Here is a 21,896-nt window from a genome sequence, read left to right on the forward strand (position 1 = left end):
TGAGTCGACTCATCCGGATCACTTATGAACGAGTCGACTCACCGTGTAACATGAGAGAATCGTGTGCTTTTAAAATGCAATATAAAGGGGTTATGGTGGTTAAATTCATAATGTGCCGTAATAACACAGCCAAAGCAGTGTCTCTCACTCTTAGCAAAACATTCTGCTTAGCCAGTTCAAATGAGTCGACTCATTCAGTTCAAACATGAACGAGCCGAATCAAGGTTTAACATTAGAAAAACGTGTGGTATAGCAGTTAAATTCATGTTTTGAGACCGCGACTGACCAGTGTAGTTGTAGTAAGTTGTAATAATCTGTTCTGTCGTGTTAACAGTGACTGAAGTGTTCAGATACACACATAAACAACACAAGTGAAATAGCTAATCACAGCTAGCAAACACACAAACACCGACTCTGATGCTGTTTCAGTAGCGCATAAATACACTGTCCAGTGTAAAAGATAAAAGTGCATTAAAAGCTGTGTAAGTAATTTGGTTGTGTGTAAAGCGGCAGCATAACTTACCTTTTGATTCAGTGACCTCCAACACGAACGCGCAAGCAATGCTGGACGTTCCTAGTTTCTACTTCCGGCAAAGAATAAAAGTCCTTGTACAATCGAAATAAATACAAAGAAATTGATACGCATATTGTATATAAAAACGATAAAGTATTAATACAATACTTTCCAAATACGTTTTTTTAGTGTATATACACAGAAGAAGAAAACAAATCCTAAGGTTTTTAATGCCAGAACTTTTATTTTGACAAGTATGAATGTTCGCGCATGCGCGCTTTCAATTTCCAAATCAATGGACAGCGAAAGTTGGGATCATGGTAGATGTATCGAAATGACCGGTCTTTTCTATTATTTATATGTCCTGTCCGCGAGGAGCTGAGTCAATACATATACATGTTGATTCAAGACGGCCACCCTGTGAAAGGAGCCTCTAGTCGGTGGTTTAGGAGACTCTAGTCAGTGGTTTTGTCCGGTTTTGTCCGCGGTGTCGCGCTGATGGGGCTCGTACTGCGGAACCTGCAGACGGCGGTTCCTCTGAGGCGCGCGCGCCTGCGCAGAGACGTGGAGCTCCTCAGACACATATTCGGCGTGCAGAAGTTCGCCATCGGCCTCATCTGCGTGGACAACCGCAAGATCCAGCGCATAAACCACATCTACCGCAAGAGGAACCAGCCCACAGATGTGCTGGCCTTCCCCTTCTATGAGGTACACGGACCCCCGGTTCAGTGACAGGAGGACGCGTGCGCGCGCGTGTGTGTGATTGACAGGTGTCCATCAGGGATGACCGTTAACCCGTGTCTGTGGGAGCTCGTTTCCGCTACTGAATTAAATTAATTAACAAATACAACATAATTGTGAATTTTTACCTCACAAATCTGACCTTTAAAAAATGTATTTCTCTCTCTCTCTCTCGATTAAGTTATAAAATATATTTGCGAGTTTTCGCGACATTTTTATCTCACAATTAAAGTTATAAGTTTTTGGTGTTTTTTTACCTCAAAGAATTGCGAGTTTAGGACAGTTTGGACCTCATAACTAAAATTTGTGGATTTATCTCAACATAACTGTGGCTTTCTAAAAAAATAAATAGAATAAACTTTTTTGCAATTAAATTTTTTTCTCACTCGTGACTTTTATGATGTTTTTCCCTCAGAAGTGCGAGGTATAAATTAAGAATTGCGGTAACACTTTATTTTAACAAGTGTCTTATTCTCATGCATATTACTAGGATATTGTCTGTTTATTAGCACTTATAAAGCTCATATTAATGCCTTATTCTGCATGAGCTTATTCTACATCCCTTAATCCGACCCAATACCTAAACTTAAACGCTACAAAAACTACCTTACTAACTATTAATAAGCAGTAAATTAGGAGTTTATGAGGCAAAAGTCGGAGTTAATAGTGAATCCCAGACTAGTGTTACCAGTAATTGCAAGTAAAAAATATATCAAAAAAGGTGATTATATATTAATTATAAATACAATACATTTTTATGTCTATTCTGAGAGAAAAAAAGTCAGAATAGTGAACTACACTTGCAATTAAATGTTATTTTTCTTGAAATTCTGACTTTCCTCAGCGTTGGCAGTTTATATCTTACAATTTGGACAGTAACTCGACTGTGAATTTAAACAATCGAGGAAAACAATATATTTCTGACTTCTTGCAAGTTTATCTTAGTTTTTTAGATGTCACAAAACAATTGTATACTCACTATACTTTATTCTTACAATTCTTTCCCCCCTCAAAGTTGCGAGTTTCTTACAATTCAAACTTTTCTCACTTATTTAATTTTTGCGTTGAGTTGTAGTTGATTGATTGTTGAGATGAGCTGAAGTGTGAGGTGTGTGTGTGTGCAGGATCTGCGGCCAGGGAAGATGCCGTGTGTCCTGCAGAGGGACGAGTATAACCTCGGGGACATCTTCCTCGGTGTGGAGTACATGATGCAGCAGTGCAGAGACACCTCAGAGGACCTTCATCAGACGCTCACGGTAACACACAGAGAGAGAGAGAGAGAGAGAGACAGACAAACACACACACAAAGCGAGACAGACACAAACACGCACATCGAGAGAGACAGAGATAAACGCACAGAGAGAGAGAGACAGAGACAAACACACACAGAGAGAGAGAGACAGAGACAAACACACACAGAGAGAGACAGACAGAGACAAACACACACAGAGAGAGACAGACAGAGACAAACACACACAGAGAGAGACAGAAAGAGACAAACACACACAGAGACAGAGACAAACACACACAGAGAGAGACAGAAAGAGACAAACACACACAGAGACAGAGACAAACACACACAGAGAGAGACAGACAGAGACAAACACACACAGAGACAGAGACAAACACACACAGAGAGACAGAGACAAACACACACAGAGAGAGACAGACAGAGACAAACACACACGTTTATTTGTGTGACATATGGGGACATTCCATAGGCATAATGGTTTTTATACTGTACAAACCGTATTTTCTGTTCCCTTACACTGCCTCTGCTCCTAAACCTACCCATCACTCACACACACACACTGTCCCTAAACCTACCCATCACTCACACACACACACTGTCCCTAAACCTACCCATCACAGGAAACATTCTGCATTTTTACTTTCTAAAAAAACTCCTCCTGTGTGATTTATAAGCCTTTTGTAAAGTGGGGACATGGGTAATGTCCTCATATTACACCCTCTCCTGTAATACCTGTGTCAGACCCATGGCATTATACACATTTGTGTCCTCATATGTCACAAAAACACACACACACACACACACACAAACAGAGACAGACAGACACACACAGATACACAGACAGACACACACACACATCTCTTGCACTCTCAGCGGTGTCCTGAAGGTCTGCTCTGTGTGTGTTGTGTGTGTTGAGCAGGTCGTCACAGCCCATGGGATCTGCCACTTGCTGGGCTACAGACATCAGACAGAAGAGGAGTGGAGTGAGGTACGAGCACAGCTCACATCAGCCTCAATATAATCACACACTACCCCAAACTGGAGCATACTCAACCAGGGGCCTGTACCATGAAGCTGGTTTAGCTGGCTAGCCAGATTTGTTTAAGCTTAGTTTGTGCCAATCCTGGGTTTTAGGTACCATTAAAGTGGTTTGGCTTTTAGCCGTGTTCATCACCATAGTAACTTACGCTCCACAGCTAACCTGCTCTGGGGCAGGTTATGTTCTGGGTAAGAGATCTCAATCTGAAATTGGACCGATCAGCTGTGAGTAAAGTGACACACCTCTAATGCAATAAAGTCACTCCCCCTGTTTCTACTCCAAATTAAAGGTCACTGCATTGTAAAGGGTTTTTAAAGACTAAAGCGTCTGGCTTTTAACAATGCTTATTTATAAAAAAATAATAATTTTGAATGATTTAGATATAATTTATGTAATTATTATACCTTAATAATTTTAGTTAATCAATCATTAATAGGCACTTTGTTAATAGTCATATAAATTACATCCCCTGCATAAAGTCATATGGATAAGCTTTAAAATCAATAAATAAAACTAGCCTATTAAAAAAGAAGAAGCTTACTGAGCTTAAATGTTCAATTTTCTCTATATCAACTAAACTAACTTCATAACTTTTACTTGCATTGACGTATACTATTTTTTCTTAAAGTTGTCCTCTTTCATAGACAGCTTTTCTTCTTGCTGTGTATTTTATTTTTATTTTAATTCTCATTATTTTTCAATCATGCAATATTCTGCAGAAGAGAGAAATTAATCTCACTGATTGTCTGGTGAGAAGTGAATCTCAGTTCCACAGCGTGTGATTGGCTGTTCACTACTGATGTCACAGCTAAACTCCTGAACTCAGGATCAAAGTCTGAGTTGACAAAGAAAGTTGATGATAAGCATCATGGGACCAACAAAGCCTTAATACAATGGTTTGGTTTTGTCAACTCGAAACTAATCCTGTAACCCTGAGTTTGTTAAACTACCATCATGGTACAGGCCCCTGGACTCACTGTGATCGCTTCAGGAACCGCATTAGGAGAACTGTTAGATTTATACAAGTGTGTGTGTGTGTATATTTAGACCCTTCTTCACACACTGCCTGCATGTTAACAGGTAACCCTGCAGTTTGTCAGAACTCATTTTCTTATAGGGTTATATTTTTTGTTATGTAGTTTTTTTAATCTATATGAAAACGTTATTAATATACAAGCACAATGCTGTGCAGCCCTACAAATATATATATATATACACACACACACACACATATATATACACACACACACATACACATATATATACACACACACACACATATATATACACACACAAAATATATATATGCATGCCTACACATGTTAAATCTTACTTTTTTTGTGGTGGTCATTTCCATTAATCTGCATGTTTTTTTCATAATTAGGATGCCACATGAACCATATGTTAGACGCACAAGTCACACATGGCAAAAAACAAACAAAATGCATGAATCTTGTTTGGCATTACAAAAAAAGGGCTGGTCCAGTGGTGTGCTGTCTATCTTTAATAACACGATCGCTTGGGGTGGGAATATGACCAACATCTGACAAGTAAACCACAGCAATAAGCAATTGAAATAAATAATAAACTCATTTACTTATTTTTTAATAGTTAAAATGAAAAAACATTTTGCTGTGTACAGAGAACCATAAAAATGTTATGGTATTGGTACCGACTACTGCAGTCTCTCAGATGTGGATAGTTGTTAATGCGAGTGATCAGGGCTCGACGTTAAGCACGCTCATGTGCTCTGCTTCACTCATCACTTATCCGGAAAAAAGTTAGGTATTTTTCTGTGTGTTGTAAATATAACTTCTGACGCAATATTCTCACCAGTATTCGATCAGCTTTGACATATTAAATCTGCATATTTGTGATATTTTTCCTTTTATAAAGAGCATTTTCCCCTAATCTTATTAAATATAAGCTATGCTTCAGGTTTCATATATTCCTAAATTTGATCTATACATTAAATTAGAATAACACACATAGGGCTGTTACCAATCAAATTAAATAATTCACATTGAAAAATTACAACTGCATTAAATGTCATGAGATGTGTAATTTTGAATAAACAAAAGTTGAAAAGTATATGAAACTAAACCACCAGCAGGTGGCAGGAGTGAGTCTTAATGAGTGTGAGTCATTTGCTGCGTCCCAATTCGCCTACTTTCACTACGTCCTAAAAGTATGTACTCTTTTTGTGAAGTAAAGGTATATACTTTTGAGTGTGTAGCAGAAAAGTATGCAAGCTTCGGGACTACTTCGCCATCTTTAACGGACTCTGTCGCTTCGTTACGAGCATCCCGTCACCGTTTATCTGCCCTGTCAATCATCGTCAGATTCGTCACAGTTCAAATCCTCCACATTCAGTTTAATCTCCTGCCGTATCGGAGAGGAATGTAGCCGCTCGTTGATCTGCCATGTGTGGGTCTTTGTGGGTCAGAGACTCTCCTCATGTGTTTGCAGTTTAAATATAATGATGCACCTCTAAAAGTTAATGGCCAAACGTGTCATTACAAAGTTCACAATGCTGCTGCAGGTGAAATATAATGTGACAACACTGAATAAATATATTTTTGTCAGGTTAAATATTGATAGTTGGTCACTCAAACCCCTTTATCTAAACTTCTCTACTTAACCGTCTGACTCGCACATCTGTCATGCTTGTAGTTTTTTAACGCTTTTTATCCGCGTTTGTAGTTCTAATCGAATCCTCGTCCAACTCGCAATGGGTTGTGGGCAATATCAGCCGTTAGTGCCCATCGATCCATACTTCGAATTCGGACCGGAGATAGTAAACCATCCGGGAATCTTTGGGATAATCTTTGCAACATACTACGATTCGGGACATACTAATTCTATTTTCGAATACTAATTAGGATGGATAGTATGCGAATTGGGACGCAGGGATTGAGTCATTCATTCAACCGATTGATTCAAACACTGAATCATTCAAGAATGAGTCATTTACGAACAGGTTACTGAATCTTTGATTCAACCGATTGATTCAAACCCTGAATCATTCAGTAACACGTGAGTGGCGTTACGGTTCTGCTGTTTGGATCTATTTCCGCAGCTGAAATAAACAAAAACAGTCAATATTCAATCTTCATATCATATGAAATCTGTCTTTTTCAGTCGTGATGGTATTCTGGAAATCAGCACATTTGGTCGTGTGATGTTTAACTGTATCTTATGTTAGAAATATATAAACGTCACATTTTAAATGTTTACCGTGATTTCTCTGTGAGCAGCGTTCATTTGCTGTGATTTCTCCTTGAGATGTGCGAGTGTGTGTTGTTACTGTCAGTTCATTATATATTATCCACATCCATTATCAATCACCACTTACACTAAATTAATGCATGTTATTTTTTGTTGTTATTGGCGTTTTAATCAGGCTCTTGTCCCTTCAAGAAATCCACTTGTCCCGGACAAGCGTAACTGAATAGTATAGCTTCCTCTTTATTCTCTTTTGCAGCCTGTGCGTGGAGGAATCACAAAATTCACCTACCATAAACACATTAACATCGCATGATATATTCCTTAATATTAACACACTCCGTATCCGCCTGTTGTCGGGCAGAAGTTTCCTCTTTTACAGTTTCTCCAAACTAGACTCTATTCTTGTTATCTGGTTTCAGCGAAATCAAGTAGAACTTAATATTCTCTGAAACTTATTTTAATAATGCGTCAAACCAAGCACAACTTAATGTTCTTTGAAGCTGTACTTAAGACATTGGTTACTAAAATTAATGTACGGCCTGCATTAAAATGTCCATAACAGTAGCTGTGTTTTGAGGGGTGTCCTGTTCCCCCTTTAGATGCAGCAGAAGGAGAGCTACATCCTCAGCGAGTTCAACAGACTGACGGGCAGCCATCTCCAGCCGCTCACCAAGAGATGCCCTCAGCACACATGACACCTTTCCTCAATTAAAGCTGAAAGAAACAAGCCGGGGGGTTTTCTAAATAATTTTTATTTTAAAATGTGTATAAGGAAGTCAAAGACTGAATACTAAGCAATCAAGTAGAGCTTATAGCACTGTTTCAGAAACACAAATCTCCTCCATCGACCTACTCAGACCAGCAGAACAGAAGACATGAAAACAAGAGCGACGTACACACACACACAGACACACACACACACACACATCCCAAAATAAATAACATCAGCTGACTTCCTATGAAGCACAGTCACACTGGGTGTGTGTCTCATTCTGTGCCCCTTCACAATGTAAAGCTCTATACAGAAGGAAAACTAAACGCTTCACTGGGTCTGGAGGTGTCGGAGAGCCGATCTTTAAAAAAAAGACAAGCTACATTATCAGTACCACCGAGCTTGTTAGATTAACGTTTATAAAATGAGAATAAAACAACAAACAGTCATCGGTAAAGCCTGGAGTATAAAGCGTTTATCCCAGTCTCGCTCTCATCGCTGTAGGTCATCATATAAAAGCCCAAACGCAAATATTGCACCACATTTTCAGCTGCATATCAAACGAGAAACAGACACACCCCGCATTCAATATTCCACCCAAACATGTACAAGAATAAAGTTTTGTATGCAATAGATCAGGAAAGAAATTAAAATTTGAGGGGAAAGAAGAAGAAGAAGAAAAAAAAGACTTCATAGAGAAACAAGCGGACTTCAAATATTTAATGCATGAGAAGTTCACCAAAGTTCTCATGTGTGAAGGCAAAACAAAACGAAGAAACGTCTGATTTTGAGTAACTCAAAATGCTTTCTATAGTTCTATATTTATTTTTCTTTGCCGCTCCCCAGACACATTTTGCACCTCTGAGTTTCTAGAACATGTACCCATCTAACGGCAAGTCTACAGGAGTTCACAGAGGAGAAATGGGGAAAGAGAAAGTGCCCTCAGAAGGGGTGTGTGTGTGTGTGGACGGTCTTCAGTAGCACTGATGAAGGGTGTGGCTTTACCCCCCGGTGGCTGATGAGGATGGGATGTTAAAGCGGCTGAAGCACCGAGCGTCCTGCGTCTGCGCTCCCTCCGGCCTTCTCCAGCTCAGACAGCTCCTCAAACACCTCCCTGCACACAAACACCACCATCCTCCGTCACTAACAGCTCATCAACACACACACACACACACACAGATAATCATTTGGGCTGGTTCTGTGAACCTCATATTAGCCGACGGCATTTCTCACTCTAATAACACATCTATATAGACCAGTAAGAGTGCAATCTTTTACAGTTAACAGTCGGCTTGTTTTAAGAGTGGAACACACTTCAATCCGAGTCTCCACCTGAACATATTAGATATTCAGTCCATTTTATCACAAAATTAAAACGATAAATGCCATTTTGACGCTTTTTAATGTGACGTGACTGATCACAGTATAGTACGTGTCAGTTCAAACAGCGGCGGCGGCTGAGTGATCGCGATCATCTCTTCCTAAAGAATAAACATGAATTAATATCTCAAAGGTCCCATGGCATGAAAGTTTTATTTTAATTTAAAATTCAACATTAAAGGTCCCGTTCTTCGCGATTCCATCTTTCAAACTTTAGTTAGTGTGTAATGTTGCTGTTAGAGCATAAATAATACCTGTACAATTATAAAGCTCAAAGTTCAATGCCAAGCGAGATATTTTATTTAACAGAAGTTCCCTTTCAAAGCCGAACGGCCGGTTTGGACTACACCCCTGCACTTCCTGCTGTGATGACGTCACTAGAACCGTTTGTTGACTAAAGCTCCGCCCACAAGAGCACGCAGAATAGGGGGCGTGGTCTCGTTGCTCTCCCGCGTGGAGAAGAGCGCGCATTCAGCGCTTGCATCGCCCCGTTATGATAAGAGGCGGGACCTTTCCGGGCAAAGTGCGCTAAGCTGCTGTCCAATCACAACACGGGAAGCGCTGGCCCAATCAGAACTCGTTACGTGTTTCTGAAGGAGGGACTTCATAGAACAAGGAAATCATCAGGCCGTTTATAGGACAGAGGAAACAGCGCTGTACAGATAAGTCAAATGTGTGAAAAATACTGTGTTTTTACACGCGAAACATGAACTCATGTTATATTGCACACTGGAAACACAATCAAAGCTTCGAAAACACGCGAAGAACGGGACCTTTAATATGAGCTCTCCTAGCCTGAATGTTGTCCTCAAGTCGCTAGAAATTTTGATCAGTATAAACCGAGTTCAGGCTGTATTTCTCTGCCTTTGAGAAACAGAGCTCAGACGAGCTGATCTTGAATTCTCCTGTTATGACGTCACACAGGAAAGGTTTCCGCCCCTTCCTCTGCTTCGCCCACCCAGAGAATTAGCAGAGAAAGGAGACGGTTTTATCAGCGGACGTCTTTACCATACGGATTCAACAGCACCGCCACAAACAGTGAGTACCAGTGTTCATTAATGCCTGATCTGGGATCAGTGAGTTCAGATGTGTAGCTAATCATTCAAGTTCACAGACTTTCTTTCTAAATCATTTAAAACTGTTAGTCCTGCAGCTGGTCGTCTTGATGCATCAGTGAAGCAAGCCAGTGACTAAAACCATCAACTTAACTTTGTTTCTGTTAGCACCATGAGACAAATCTGTTATTTAGACGAATAAACTACAGAGAGCGATCAAAGAACACTCTTTATAATGTTCGGATCGGGCAATCACCCGTTTGAATGACGCTGCTCGTTATGCTCAACAGAAGCTCTTACTGTATTCATGTCGATGTCGTGTTTGCTGTTAGCTGTGGTGAAAGCAGCAAAGTTCACGTGTTTATTCAGAGCTCTCAGATACAAACAAAAACTTGCGCTCTCAAAAACTCGGTACAATCCCTGTCTCCCTGTCTCTCGACTGGCAGCGCTGCAGCCGCTCCAACTAAACCACGCCCTCTCCGTGCGTACTCATTTCAAATGTAAAGATGTCAGCCAATCACAACAGTGTTTTCACTGAAGACTCACAGCAGACACGCCTCTTGAAGCAGAGCATTCAAAACAGAGGGCTAATATCAGTATAGAAAAAATGCAGTTTATTTCTAAATTATGACATTTTTTGATGTAAAAACCATACTATCAATATAAGTACACCCCAGGAAACATTATAAAACAATAAAACAACCCATGCCACGGGACCTTTAAGGTATGTTGAGGATGCATTACAACTTACTGAAATGTATAATATGTCATGTAATCACTCAACCGGTGTTTAAACCGCGGAGACAACAGCTCGAGATCAATGTCCCATAGCGTCACATTTACCTCAGGTAAATAAGCAATTGGTTAAATGAAGTCGGTGCGCCACCTACAGGCCCTTTGGGTGTAGTTGGTAAAGAACATGCAAAATGGCCATTACTACATTACCCTTTCTGATAGAATAATCGAGCAAAATAATCGTGATTATCAGTTTAATCATTACCGTGCAGCCCTAATTCCAACACTAAATTATAAAAGTTGCTGAATTTGTTGATGACATTCATACGCAGATATAACACAGATGTGTGTGCATGCACATTGAGACGAGCTCAACCCAATGACTGCAGAGACTGACTTGTGCATGTAGAAGAAGATGTATCCGCTGCGGTCGCGATCCCTCTGAACGGTGGACTCCTGTGTGCGCGAGACGTCCAGATCGTTGTAGGTGAGCCAGGACTGCTTCTTCATGTCATACACATCACTAATGTAATGCCCTAGAGGACGAAGCACACACAGCAGCCTGTCAAACACACTGCACTGGGTCTGCAGAGCTGCAATATGAAGGTAAAAGCAGCCAGTACCTGAGGAAGAGCTGCTGCCGATGTGACTGACCACACTGATGAGCCGGAAAGAGTTCGGGAGCTCTCCAGTCTACACAACAAATCAGCCATTAAAAAAACACATTGAGAACGGGCACTTCTATAAAGAGAAGCGAGGCTCTGAGACCAGTTTTTTTTCCACAGACGAAACTGGGGATGATAACTAAAAAAACGAGTGTTGGATGACAAAAACTAAGGGTGCTCCGATCAGGATGTTTGGAGCCGATCACCAAATCACAGGAAGCAGTATCTGCCGATCCGATCCCGATCTATTTGAAGCCTTTTTATCATATATAATTATTTATGGGGAATAAATAATTATTCCCTATAAGATTCCCCCCTATACTCCTACCAATATTTCAGGTAGGTGTAATATTAGTATTGAGGTAAGACTAAAGAAATTTAGGTAACACTTTAGTCTGGGGAACACATATTCACTATTAACTCCGACTTTTGCCTCATAAACTCCTAATTTACTGCTTATTAATAGTTAGTAAGGTAGTTTTTGTAGCGTTTAAGTTTAGGTATTGGGTCGGATTAAGGGATGTAGAATAAGCTCATGCAGAATAAGGCATTAATATGAGCTTTAGAAGTGCTAATAAACAGACAATATCCTAGTAATATTCATGAGAATAAGACACTAGTTAATAGTTAATAACTGAACCTTAAAATAAAGTGTTACCACGGTGGGTATATAGTAATATCTTTTAGATGGTTGTAACAATGCATATTTTATCTCCTCCTGAACTTGATGAATAAGCGGCTACATCTGCAATAATAAGGTGCAGATATTTCAGAATAAGACTCAATGTATATTTGAGCTTGTTTATAATTAAGTCACGCATTATATATTTGGTTTTGGTTACAAAAACCCCTTGAATTTAATTGTCATTTAATTTATTTTCAGATGACAAGACTAAAAACAGCATTTGACACATTGTTTAATAACATAGGGTTATAATAGTTCTCTAAAACCCATTAAAAAATCTTCATTACTTGAAATTTAATGTTAACTGAAATGATATAAACTTATTTGAAGCTTTAGCTTAACCTGATATAGTCTGATAAACCAGAAATATAAAGTTATAAAAACTATATGAATGTTTTCCATTTTTTATATTTTTGCTCTTTCGTGTAATTTAAATTTTAAAAACACGATGTCAAAATGTCGGTTCAAGTAGCAGTCGGTTATGTAATGCTTAAATGCTCAATTAATGCATTACAATTTACCTCAATACACACACACACATGCACGCACACATATTAGATTTAGTAGACTACAATTTACCTCAATACACACACACACATGCACGCACACATATTAGATTTAGTAGACTACAATTTACCTCAATACACACACACATATTAGATTTAGTAGACTACAATTTACCTCAATACACACACACACATGCACGCACACATATTAGATTTAGTAGACTACAATTTACCTCAATACACACACACATATTAGATTTAGTAGACTACAATTTACCTCAATACACACACACATGCACGCACACATATTAGATTTAGTAGACTACAATTTACCTCAATACACACACACATATTAGATTTAGTAGACTACAATTTACCTCAATACACACACACACATGCACGCACACATATTAGATTTAGTAGACTACAATTTACCTCAATACACACACACATATTAGATTTAGTAGACTACAATTTACCTCAATACACACACACATATTAGATTTAGTAGACTACAATTTACCTCAATACACACACACATGCACGCACACATATTAGATTTAGTAGACTACAATTTACCTCAATACACACACACATGCACGCACACATATTAGATTTAGTAGACTACAATTTACCTCAATACATACATACCACATTAGGGCTGTCATTTAAAAAAAAAATCTAATTCGAACGGATATCAAATATCAAGCAATGCATTCGAATATCTACGACCCAGTTTGAAACAGCAGATTATCAGCTTAATCGATTTGAAGTGCCACTATACAACCATCAGCTTTCAGTTTGTGTACCGCATCACACGTCGGCGCCGTCCGCTCCAGCAGCTGAATGTGTTTACAGACGCCATAGCAACTCTCAGCGGCCACCAGGACTTACGGTTTAATAAAAGCTATTTATTTGTTGTAAAGTGTAATAATCATCTCAGAAAAAATAATTTCTAATGTCAGGCGCAGTTGAAGTAGTTGATTGTTTGCTTACGTAGGTTTAGGGACAGTGTCATTATGCCAACATTATCTTCATAACTTCTTATGAAATAAGTTTATCCCTCTAGAAAAATGTACTTTCCTCTCGTCCACATGTTTGGTGCATGAGCGCGGCGCGTGCTCTTCAGTGGTGCTGTGTACGTCAGACGCGTGCTGTGTACGTCACAGAAGGACACACACTCAAAAGTAACCCGCTCAGGTCGTTCACATGGTGAAATGTTTCGTTTGTTCGATTCATGAAAAGGTTTCTCACCCATCTCAAAACGATTACAGTTTCATTCGGTTTGGGCATTTTGATTACGATTGAGGTGTTTATATGGAGCATTTTCCTTCAGATTGGACTTTTAAACCGATTACAGTGCTCCATGTAAACGCACCGACAGTAAAAAATTGCGCTACATGGCACTTTAAAAACCGGATAGTTTATTTATAGTTCGATTACGGATATTTCATGTCATCTTCGGATGCATATTCGAATATCGAATAAAAAGTGACAGCCCTAACATACATACATACAGTCTTGTTCAAAATAATAGCAGTACAATGTGACTAACCAGAATAATCAAGGTTTTTAGTATATTTTTTATTGCTACGTGGCAAACAAGTTACCAGTAGGTTCAGGAGATTCTCAGAAAACAAACAAGACCCAGCATTCATGATATGCACGCTCTTAAGGCTGTGCAATTGGGCAATTAGTTGAAAGGGGTGTGTTCAAAAAAATAGCAGTGTCTACCTTTGACTGTACAAACTCAAAACTATTTTGTACAAACATTTTTTTTTTCTGGGATTTAGCAATCCTGTGAATCACTAAACTAATATTTAGTTGTATGACCACAGTTTTTTAAAACTGCTTGACATCTGTGTGGCATGGAGTCAACCAACTTGTGGCACCTCTCAGCTGTTATTCCACTCCATGATTCTTTAACAACATTCCACAATTCATTCACATTTCTTGGTTTTGCTTCAGAAACAGCATTTTTGATATCACCCCACAAGTTCTCAATTGGATTAAGGTCTGGAGATTGGGCTGGCCACTCCATAACATTAATTTTGTTGGTTTGGAACCAAGACTTTGCCCGTTTACTAGTGTGTTTTGGGTCATTGTCTTGTTGAAACAACCGTTTCAAGGGCATGTCCTCTTCAGCATAGGGCAACATGACCTCTTCAAGTATTTTAACATATGCAAACTGATCCATGATCCCTGGTATGCGATAAATAGGCCCAACACCATAGTAGGAGAAACATGCCCATATCATGATGCTTGCACCTCCATGCTTCACTGTCTTCACTGTGTACTGTGGCTTGAATTCAGAGTTTGGGGGTCGTCTCACAAACTGCCTGTGGCCCTTGGACCCCAAAAGAACAATTTTGCTCTCATCAGTCCACAAAATGTTCCTCCATTTCTCTTTAGGCCAGTTGATGTGTTCTTTGGTAAATTGTAACCTCTTCTGCACATGCCTTTTTTTTAACAGAGGGACTTTGCGGGGGATTCTTGAAAATAGATTAGCTTCACACAGACGTCTTCTAACTGTCACAGTACTTACAGGTAACTCCAGACTGTCTTTGATCATCCTGGAGGTGATCATTGGCTGAGCCTTTGCCATTCTGGTTATTCTTCTATCCATTTTGATGGTTGTCTTCCGTTTTCTTCCACGTCTCTCTGGTTTTGCTCTCCATTTTAAGGCATTGGAGATCATTTTAGCTGAACAGCCTATCATTTTTTGCACCTCTTTATAGGTTTTCCCCTCTCTAATCAACTTTTTAATCAAAGTACGCTGTTCTTCTGAACAATGTCTTGAACGACCCATTTTCCTCAGCTTTCAAATGCATGTTCAACAAGTGTTGGCTTCATCCTTAAATAGGGGCCACCTGATTCACACCTGTTTCTTCACAAAATTGATGACCTCAGGGATTGAATGCCACACTGCTATTTTTTTGAACACACCCCTTTCAACTAATTCAACTAATTGCCCAATTGCACAGCCTTAAGAGCGTGCATATCATGAATGCTGGGTCTCGTTTGTTTTCTGAGAATCTACTGAACCTACTGGTAACTTGTTTGCCACGTAGCAATAAAAAATATACTAAAAACCTTGATTATTCTGGTTAGTCACATTGTACTGCTATTATTTTGAACAATACTGTACATACATACATACAAGACTTAGTTGACTTAAACTAGACTAAAACTAAAAACAATTTAGGTGACTAAAATATGACAAACTAAATGGCATTTTAGTCAAAAGACTAAGAGTAAAACTAAGTCAGTGTGCTGTCAAATGGAGCAGTGTCTGAGACGCACCTCCGCGTTCTTCTTCAGCTCTTCAGCCTCAGCCTCGCTGTACTCCATATCCAGACCATCTTCATTGCCCGAGTCGTCATCCGAGCACAGCAGCTCAGGCAGAGAGTTGTTGAACTCTACACACGCACACACACACACGTTAAACTCGCATTAAAGCAGAGATCATGTGACTCAGGGCATCACACCACACTGACCTTGCAGGCTGAGCTCAGTGGCTCTCTTCAGATCGTCGTCTTCTCGCATCTCTCTCGCCTCCTGCGCAATAACAGATAATAATCTCCGTTACTGGACGTCGATTGGTTAAAGCTTTGCTGACATGAGCAACACTAGGAAGAGACAGCTGATGAGATCACTACTAAAAAATAAAATACGCCCGTGCCACTTAACCCAAAAACATGAATGAAAAATGTGCCCCGTTTCAGATGTGTCCTTTCCTGTAGTGTGTAATCGGACTGTCTGTGAATGTAAAAGGTCTGCAAAGTTTCAAAAGATCATAAATGGAGCGGGTTCCTGATGAACCTGCGTATGTTTGTAACTCATTTGCATAATGCTAGCCTATGGTCTTCATTCGCTGAACAGCATCTACTTTGACCCTCAAACGCTGCAGCTGTATCCGAGACTGGAAGAGTTTGGTTTGTGTTGTTTATGTGGAGGAGATGCTGAAGCACGATCATTCGAATATACTCTACTGACACAAAGCCATGTGCTAAATCGCTGAAGTAACCCTTAAAGCCGAGTGAGGAGCCCTAGGGGTCTAATATGGAGTGGAGTGGAGAGTTTGGGCCTCACGTGTTCCTGCAGGCTCTGAGCGAGGGCCTGCTGCAGCTCCTGCTCCTCTCGCTCCTGCTCCAGGCTGTACTGCTGCACCCAGTCCAGCTCGCCCTGACCGCCCTCAGGAGTCTGGTTCTCCTTATTCTCATCCATGGTCAGATCCAGCGACTCCAGAGCATCTACACACACACACACACAGGACATGCTGAGAATATTCTAGACCAGGGCTATTCAAATCTTACCCTGGAGGGCCAATGGAGTCCAGAGTTTAGCTCCAACCCTGATCAAACACACCTGAATATGCTAATCAATGTCTTCAGGATCATTAGAAACTCACAGGTGGGTGTGTTTGATCAGGGTTGGAGCTAAACTCTGCAGTGCATTGGCCCTCCAGTGTAAGATTTGAATAGTCCTGTTCTCGACTGTAAATAAATATGGCTGTAGTGTCTGTGACTTCACCCATAGGAATCTGATAAGCAGTTCTGAAGCATAAAGTAGAGACGAGCTGGCCGTCGCCATCTTGGCAGCGCATAGCGCCCAAATAACAGAAAATGGGCAAAGAGGCGGGACGTGGGCGGAGCTTATGGTGGCACAATGACTAACAGACAGTGGATAAATGGCTATCCACCTGTCAATCAAAGTAACCACGCCCTTAATTATGCAGAGCTTTAAGGCTTTAAATAATGTAAACGAACAAATTCTATAAAAAAAAAATCACTCCCCTCAGTCATCATGGAGGGCAAAATTAGCCGTATAGACCAAAACCACAATTTGTACCAGGCTGTAAACATGTTTTATTCCTGCTGTAAAGTTGGGCATTTTAACATGAGGCTCAATGAGAGTCTGCTCCTTCTGGAGCCTCTCTAGTGGCCAGTCGATGAATTGCAGTTTACATTACTTCCATACTGGCTTCAAGAGAGATTGTGGGAGGTCACCACTAGGTTTAAACAAACAGTACGCTTGGGAGTATTCACTTGAAATAATCCCAGTACTCCACATGGTCACTCCTGAAGTGGAGTCAGCAGGTTTAGAGTCGGGTACCTGCAGGCGGTTTATCTCCATCCAGCAGGTCCAGATGATGGGGCAGGTCCTGTCCGTCCGCGTCCCCAAACCCGGTGTCCGGGCTGCTGGTGGGCTCGTCCTCTGGGCCTCCGGATAGGCTGGTGTCGTGCCGGCTCAGCTCCAGCACCGCCGCCAGCATCTCCTCATCGTTGATGGGGTTAAACTCAGACTGCTCGTTGTGCTGCACCTGAGGGACAGAAGGGGATTAGATGCGGCCCGATTCATATTTAAAGGGTCATGAAACCAGCGGCGGTACTACATTGAATTACACCCTCTTCGAGCAGCCCAACACACCCCATAGAAAATTATATTTCTCAATTGCACAAATCAGAACATTTGGTAACACTATATTTTAAGGTTCATTAACTAGTTGCTTATTAGCATGTATATTACTAGGTTATTGATTGAGGACTATTAATAAGCAGTAAATTAGGAGCTAATTGAGGCAAAAATTGTAGTTAATAGTGAATATGTGCTCCCCATACTAAAGAGTTTCCCATACTTGTGCAATTACAACAGGAAACACTTTTAAAGCTGCACAATCTCCACCTCCAACATTGCCAAAAGACAATGAACAATTCTGCACAAAATATCAGTTATCAGAACTTAAATATACACTACACATAAATGTGCCAAATAATAGCCTACGCCTATATACAATCAAATATGCAAAAAAAAATACAAGCAGAGAGCAACAATAAAATAGGCGACAAATAAAATATAGAATACATATTTTAAATAGCACAAATCCTTCATTACACGCGATTATCTAAGGCCCCATGTACACTGCATGGTTACGTGTACTGATCGACCGATATCGATTTTTTATAACCGATACCAATACCGATTATTTGGAAGTTTATGTGCCGATAACCCGATATATAGAACCGATAATTATATTTATTGTGTTATTTCTGTTTTTTTTTACAATTACAGCAACAGCACTGAACTTTTTAAACACTGTAATTTTTGCAGTTTCACTCCCTTACATACAGAACAAACGACATTTACATCAATAAAAAGTGTTTTTACAGAGCAGCCTTTTTAACATTAATGCCGTTTCACCTTCTTATTTATAAATACAGCCATATTAACATCAGGCAAAATACATTTATAAAGTCTAATATTTGCAAATGGATCCATGCAGGTCTTAAGCCAGACCTAATATTCTGTGATTAATGTTAAGCAAACAATGAAAAATAGAAAACCACCACATGCTTGGCTAAATAACTAAAATATATTAATTAAGAATGAGTGTATAGTTAAATTATAGAGTGTAGACTAAGTAAGCAGTTTTATATTTGATTATTTGATTTCTTTTTTGACTTGCTACTGTCAAATAGAGCAGTCATTCCCAAACTGTGGTCCATGAGGGTACTGCAGGTGGTCCGTGGAAAGGCAAAATAAAATAAAATATTTTTTTACCTTCATTTTACCAGGAAATTCCCATAGAAAAATAAAAAGTGAAAAGAGTGTGTAAGCCTATACTGATATAACATTTGTATTAAATTGTCATGTTATTGTGCGATTACTAAAATAGCCTAGTGGCGCTCGGCGTGACGTTCACGTTCAGTGCCGTTATGAATCGGTGGATAGCAACGGGTTCTCTGAAGAGAAAAGAGACCGAGGCAGAAGTTACAAAAAATGAAGAGACTGACAGTGAGTCGGATCATCTATGAGCCAGATTCATCATAAAAAAAACAAAGAAAAGGAGAGTGAAGAGAAAATACTGCGAAAGCTATTTAGCATTAGGGCGCTTGAGTAAATAAATAAATTAAATGTGGCAGCCGTTGAGTGCAGTAAACTTTCCTTTAACAAGCCTGTTGTACTGATGTGATGACTAGTTATAGTTTAAGTGCTAGTAAGCTTATTTAGAGGTGCGGATTAATTCAGGCAGGACTGTGTGTAGACATATTTTACTATTTGTTATGAGGTGGTCCGCAATTTTTTTTGATTACAAATAGTGGTCCACACACACACACAAAGTTTGAAAACCCCTGAAATAGACCTAATGTAGCCTAGCTAAAAAAAAAACAATTAAAAAAAACTGTTTTTGTCATATTGTTTGTAATTTTCATTTTTTGCTTATTTTTAAAAACAGACACAATAAAAAATCTATATTATAAGATTACATTTCTAAAAATATTAAATTACTCGAATTATAAAATAAGATTTTGGTCATCCCAACCTGTTGAGAAGTGTAGGGTGAATGATAACATGACAGATAATGTGATCTCTGTAATGATGCTCACACTGGCATGCAGTTATTATAGCAATAAGAGGAGGGAACGGGCAAACACCAGGGCAGGAACTGCTGGCCAAGTGAATTTTTTGTAAAAATAAAATAAAACAATGAATAGCAAGTTCTGTTGTCATATTAATCATATTATCAGTTTTTTTTTGTAGTGGTATTGATTTAGTATCAGTATCGAGGTATTTTAGTCTGGTATCGTATCGAAGTCATAATCTTGGTATCGTGACATCACTATTTTAATGAGAACGAAATAAAATCAGAAGCCATTGCTGTGCGGTCAGTCTCCTCTTCACTCCGCCTCTAAACCACACTAGAGCTGCAACTAGCGATTATTTTTTCTGTCGACTAATCTAACGATTATTTTTTCTGTCGACTAATCTAACGATTATTTTTCCGATTAGTCGACTAATCTAACGATTATTTTTCCGATTAGTCGACTAATCTAACGATTATTTTTCCGGTTAGTCGACTAATCTAACGGTTAATTTTCCCTGTCGGCTAATCTAACGATTATTTTTTCCCCGATTAGTCGACTAATCTAACGGTTATTTCCCGATTAGTCGACTAATCTATCGATTATTTTTCCGATTAGTCGATTAATCTAACGATTATTTTTACTGTCGCCTCATCTAGCGATTATTTTTCCGATTAGTCGGCTAATCTAGCGATTATTTTTCCGGTTAGTCGACTAATCTAGCGATTATTTTTCCGATTAGTCGACTGATCTAACGATTAATTTTTTTACCCTTTGAAATTTTTCACAATTCTGTGGCACCCCCTCGCATAAGTTACGCTAGAGGTGTAACAGTACAGACTGCTCACAGTTCGCTTTGTATCACGGTTTTAGGTTCACGTTTCAGTACAGTTCGGTATTTGCTATGTTCAGGGGAAAAAGGACTACTGTCAAATGAAAATAAAGAAAATAAGAACAGATAACTTAAATAGAAGCAGCAGCACAAATAAATACTATTGAGCAAAGATGAGAATAATATAAACAATGCTTTTCAGGATTTTCAGGTAGGTCTAACATTAGTTTTTAGGTAGAGAAATGTAATGAAATAATCAAAAGTAAAATAACCACACATTTAACTGTTTAAAATTTAAAAAAAAAAAAATCCTTATTAAACTTACAAAAGCTATTCAGTCAGGAGCAGTGAGTGATGTCTCTATCTTTTGTTTGACATTAAACAGACAGCAGTGAAGGCTACTGCCCCTTTAAGACCCACGGATAGTCGTCGTATTTTCTGTATAAAGTTCACTTAAGGCATAGAGTAGGCTATGACATTTTGACATACTTTTTGTGAGTTTGTCCGTTTAAGCACAGGATTTGAAAGATAACTCAATATTTGCGCGCTTTGGGATGAGTGCAGAGACAGATCTTCTCATTCGCGTCTCCTGGCTACACGGGGGTGATGACGGTGAAAATGACTGCTCATATTCGGACGTACAGCAGCACTCGCATGCGTTTTATAAAGTTTACAAAGAGAGACCGTTTTGCCCACGTTTTTCTTTTATTATCGCTGTTGTTGTAGTGTATACCTGAGGAGTCAGCACGTGTATCCATCGACAGAAACATACATACAGCATTATTTTCAAGTTACAACCCATAATAAAGATGCGTCATCAGATTACCGAAGTGTAAGTGTGTCCCCGCAACTTTTGCTCGGGATCCCGGTTGGGAAACACTGGTCTGTATTGATTGACACCGCGCTGGTTTGTTTAGAATTATATGAGCGCCGTGACCGCGCGCTGCCGCGTGATGAAGGCGTGTCGCAACTCTGTTATTCAACTGCTCTGGTTTTAAAAGCTATGTCATACTAAATGCGCCAAAATGCAATAAAACTTGTTTTACGGTCGATGCAACCCACGTGTGTGTGTGTTTGTGTGAGTGAGTAAGAGACGCGCAAAAGGGCGGAGAGAGAACGTAAGGAAATGCAGCTAAACGAATATGCGTGCGTCTTTTAAATAGCGTAAAAATGAATGAATGACGAATG

The 21,896-nt window shown here is 39.5% G+C and overlaps 2 protein-coding genes across 3 annotated transcripts in view; one reads left to right on the top strand and one right to left on the bottom strand.

The window, feature by feature from the left end:
- The first annotated feature begins 741 nt into the window (after nucleotides 1–741).
- On the top strand, nucleotides 742–7,501 carry ybey (ybeY metalloendoribonuclease). The gene is made up of 4 exons (XM_067443088.1): nucleotides 742–1,222; nucleotides 2,380–2,511; nucleotides 3,427–3,495; nucleotides 7,374–7,501. Exons 1-4 carry the CDS (start codon nucleotides 1,013–1,015, stop codon nucleotides 7,467–7,469), a joined length of 507 nt encoding a protein of 168 aa, XP_067299189.1. The 5' UTR covers nucleotides 742–1,012; the 3' UTR covers nucleotides 7,470–7,501.
- Nucleotides 7,502–8,191: 690 nt separating this feature from the next.
- usp37 (ubiquitin specific peptidase 37) overlaps nucleotides 8,192–21,896 on the bottom strand; it is a 37,906-nt gene continuing 24,201 nt past the window's right edge. The window contains exons 18-24 of one of the 2 annotated variants that reach the window (XM_067443087.1): nucleotides 17,628–17,829; nucleotides 16,605–16,765; nucleotides 16,010–16,070; nucleotides 15,816–15,931; nucleotides 11,280–11,349; nucleotides 11,054–11,192; nucleotides 8,192–8,600 (exon numbers count right to left, since the gene is read on the bottom strand). In XM_067443087.1, the coding sequence (XP_067299188.1) occupies nucleotides 8,519–8,600; nucleotides 11,054–11,192; nucleotides 11,280–11,349; nucleotides 15,816–15,931; nucleotides 16,010–16,070; nucleotides 16,605–16,765; nucleotides 17,628–17,829 (831 nt within the window). In that variant the 3' untranslated portion in view covers nucleotides 8,192–8,518. Of the gene's footprint in view, nucleotides 8,601–11,053; nucleotides 11,193–11,279; nucleotides 11,350–15,815; nucleotides 15,932–16,009; nucleotides 16,071–16,604; nucleotides 16,766–17,627; nucleotides 17,836–21,896 lie in introns of both variants that reach the window. The other variant, XM_067443086.1, reaches the window with a different exon arrangement.

This window comes from Pseudorasbora parva, chromosome 5, assembly GCF_024679245.1.
Source record: "Pseudorasbora parva isolate DD20220531a chromosome 5, ASM2467924v1, whole genome shotgun sequence".
NCBI classification, from domain to species: domain Eukaryota; kingdom Metazoa; phylum Chordata; class Actinopteri; order Cypriniformes; family Gobionidae; genus Pseudorasbora; species Pseudorasbora parva.

Coding starts and splice junctions, on each gene's coding strand:
- ybey (XM_067443088.1), top strand. CDS start 1,013: ATGGGGCTCGTACTGCGGAACCTGCAGACGGCGGTTCCTCTGAGGCGC. Junction 2,512..3,426: donor ACCTTCATCAGACGCTCACG/GTAACACACAGA, acceptor TGTGTTGAGCAG/GTCGTCACAGCCCATGGGAT. Junction 3,496..7,373: donor CAGAAGAGGAGTGGAGTGAG/GTACGAGCACAG, acceptor TTCCCCCTTTAG/ATGCAGCAGAAGGAGAGCTA.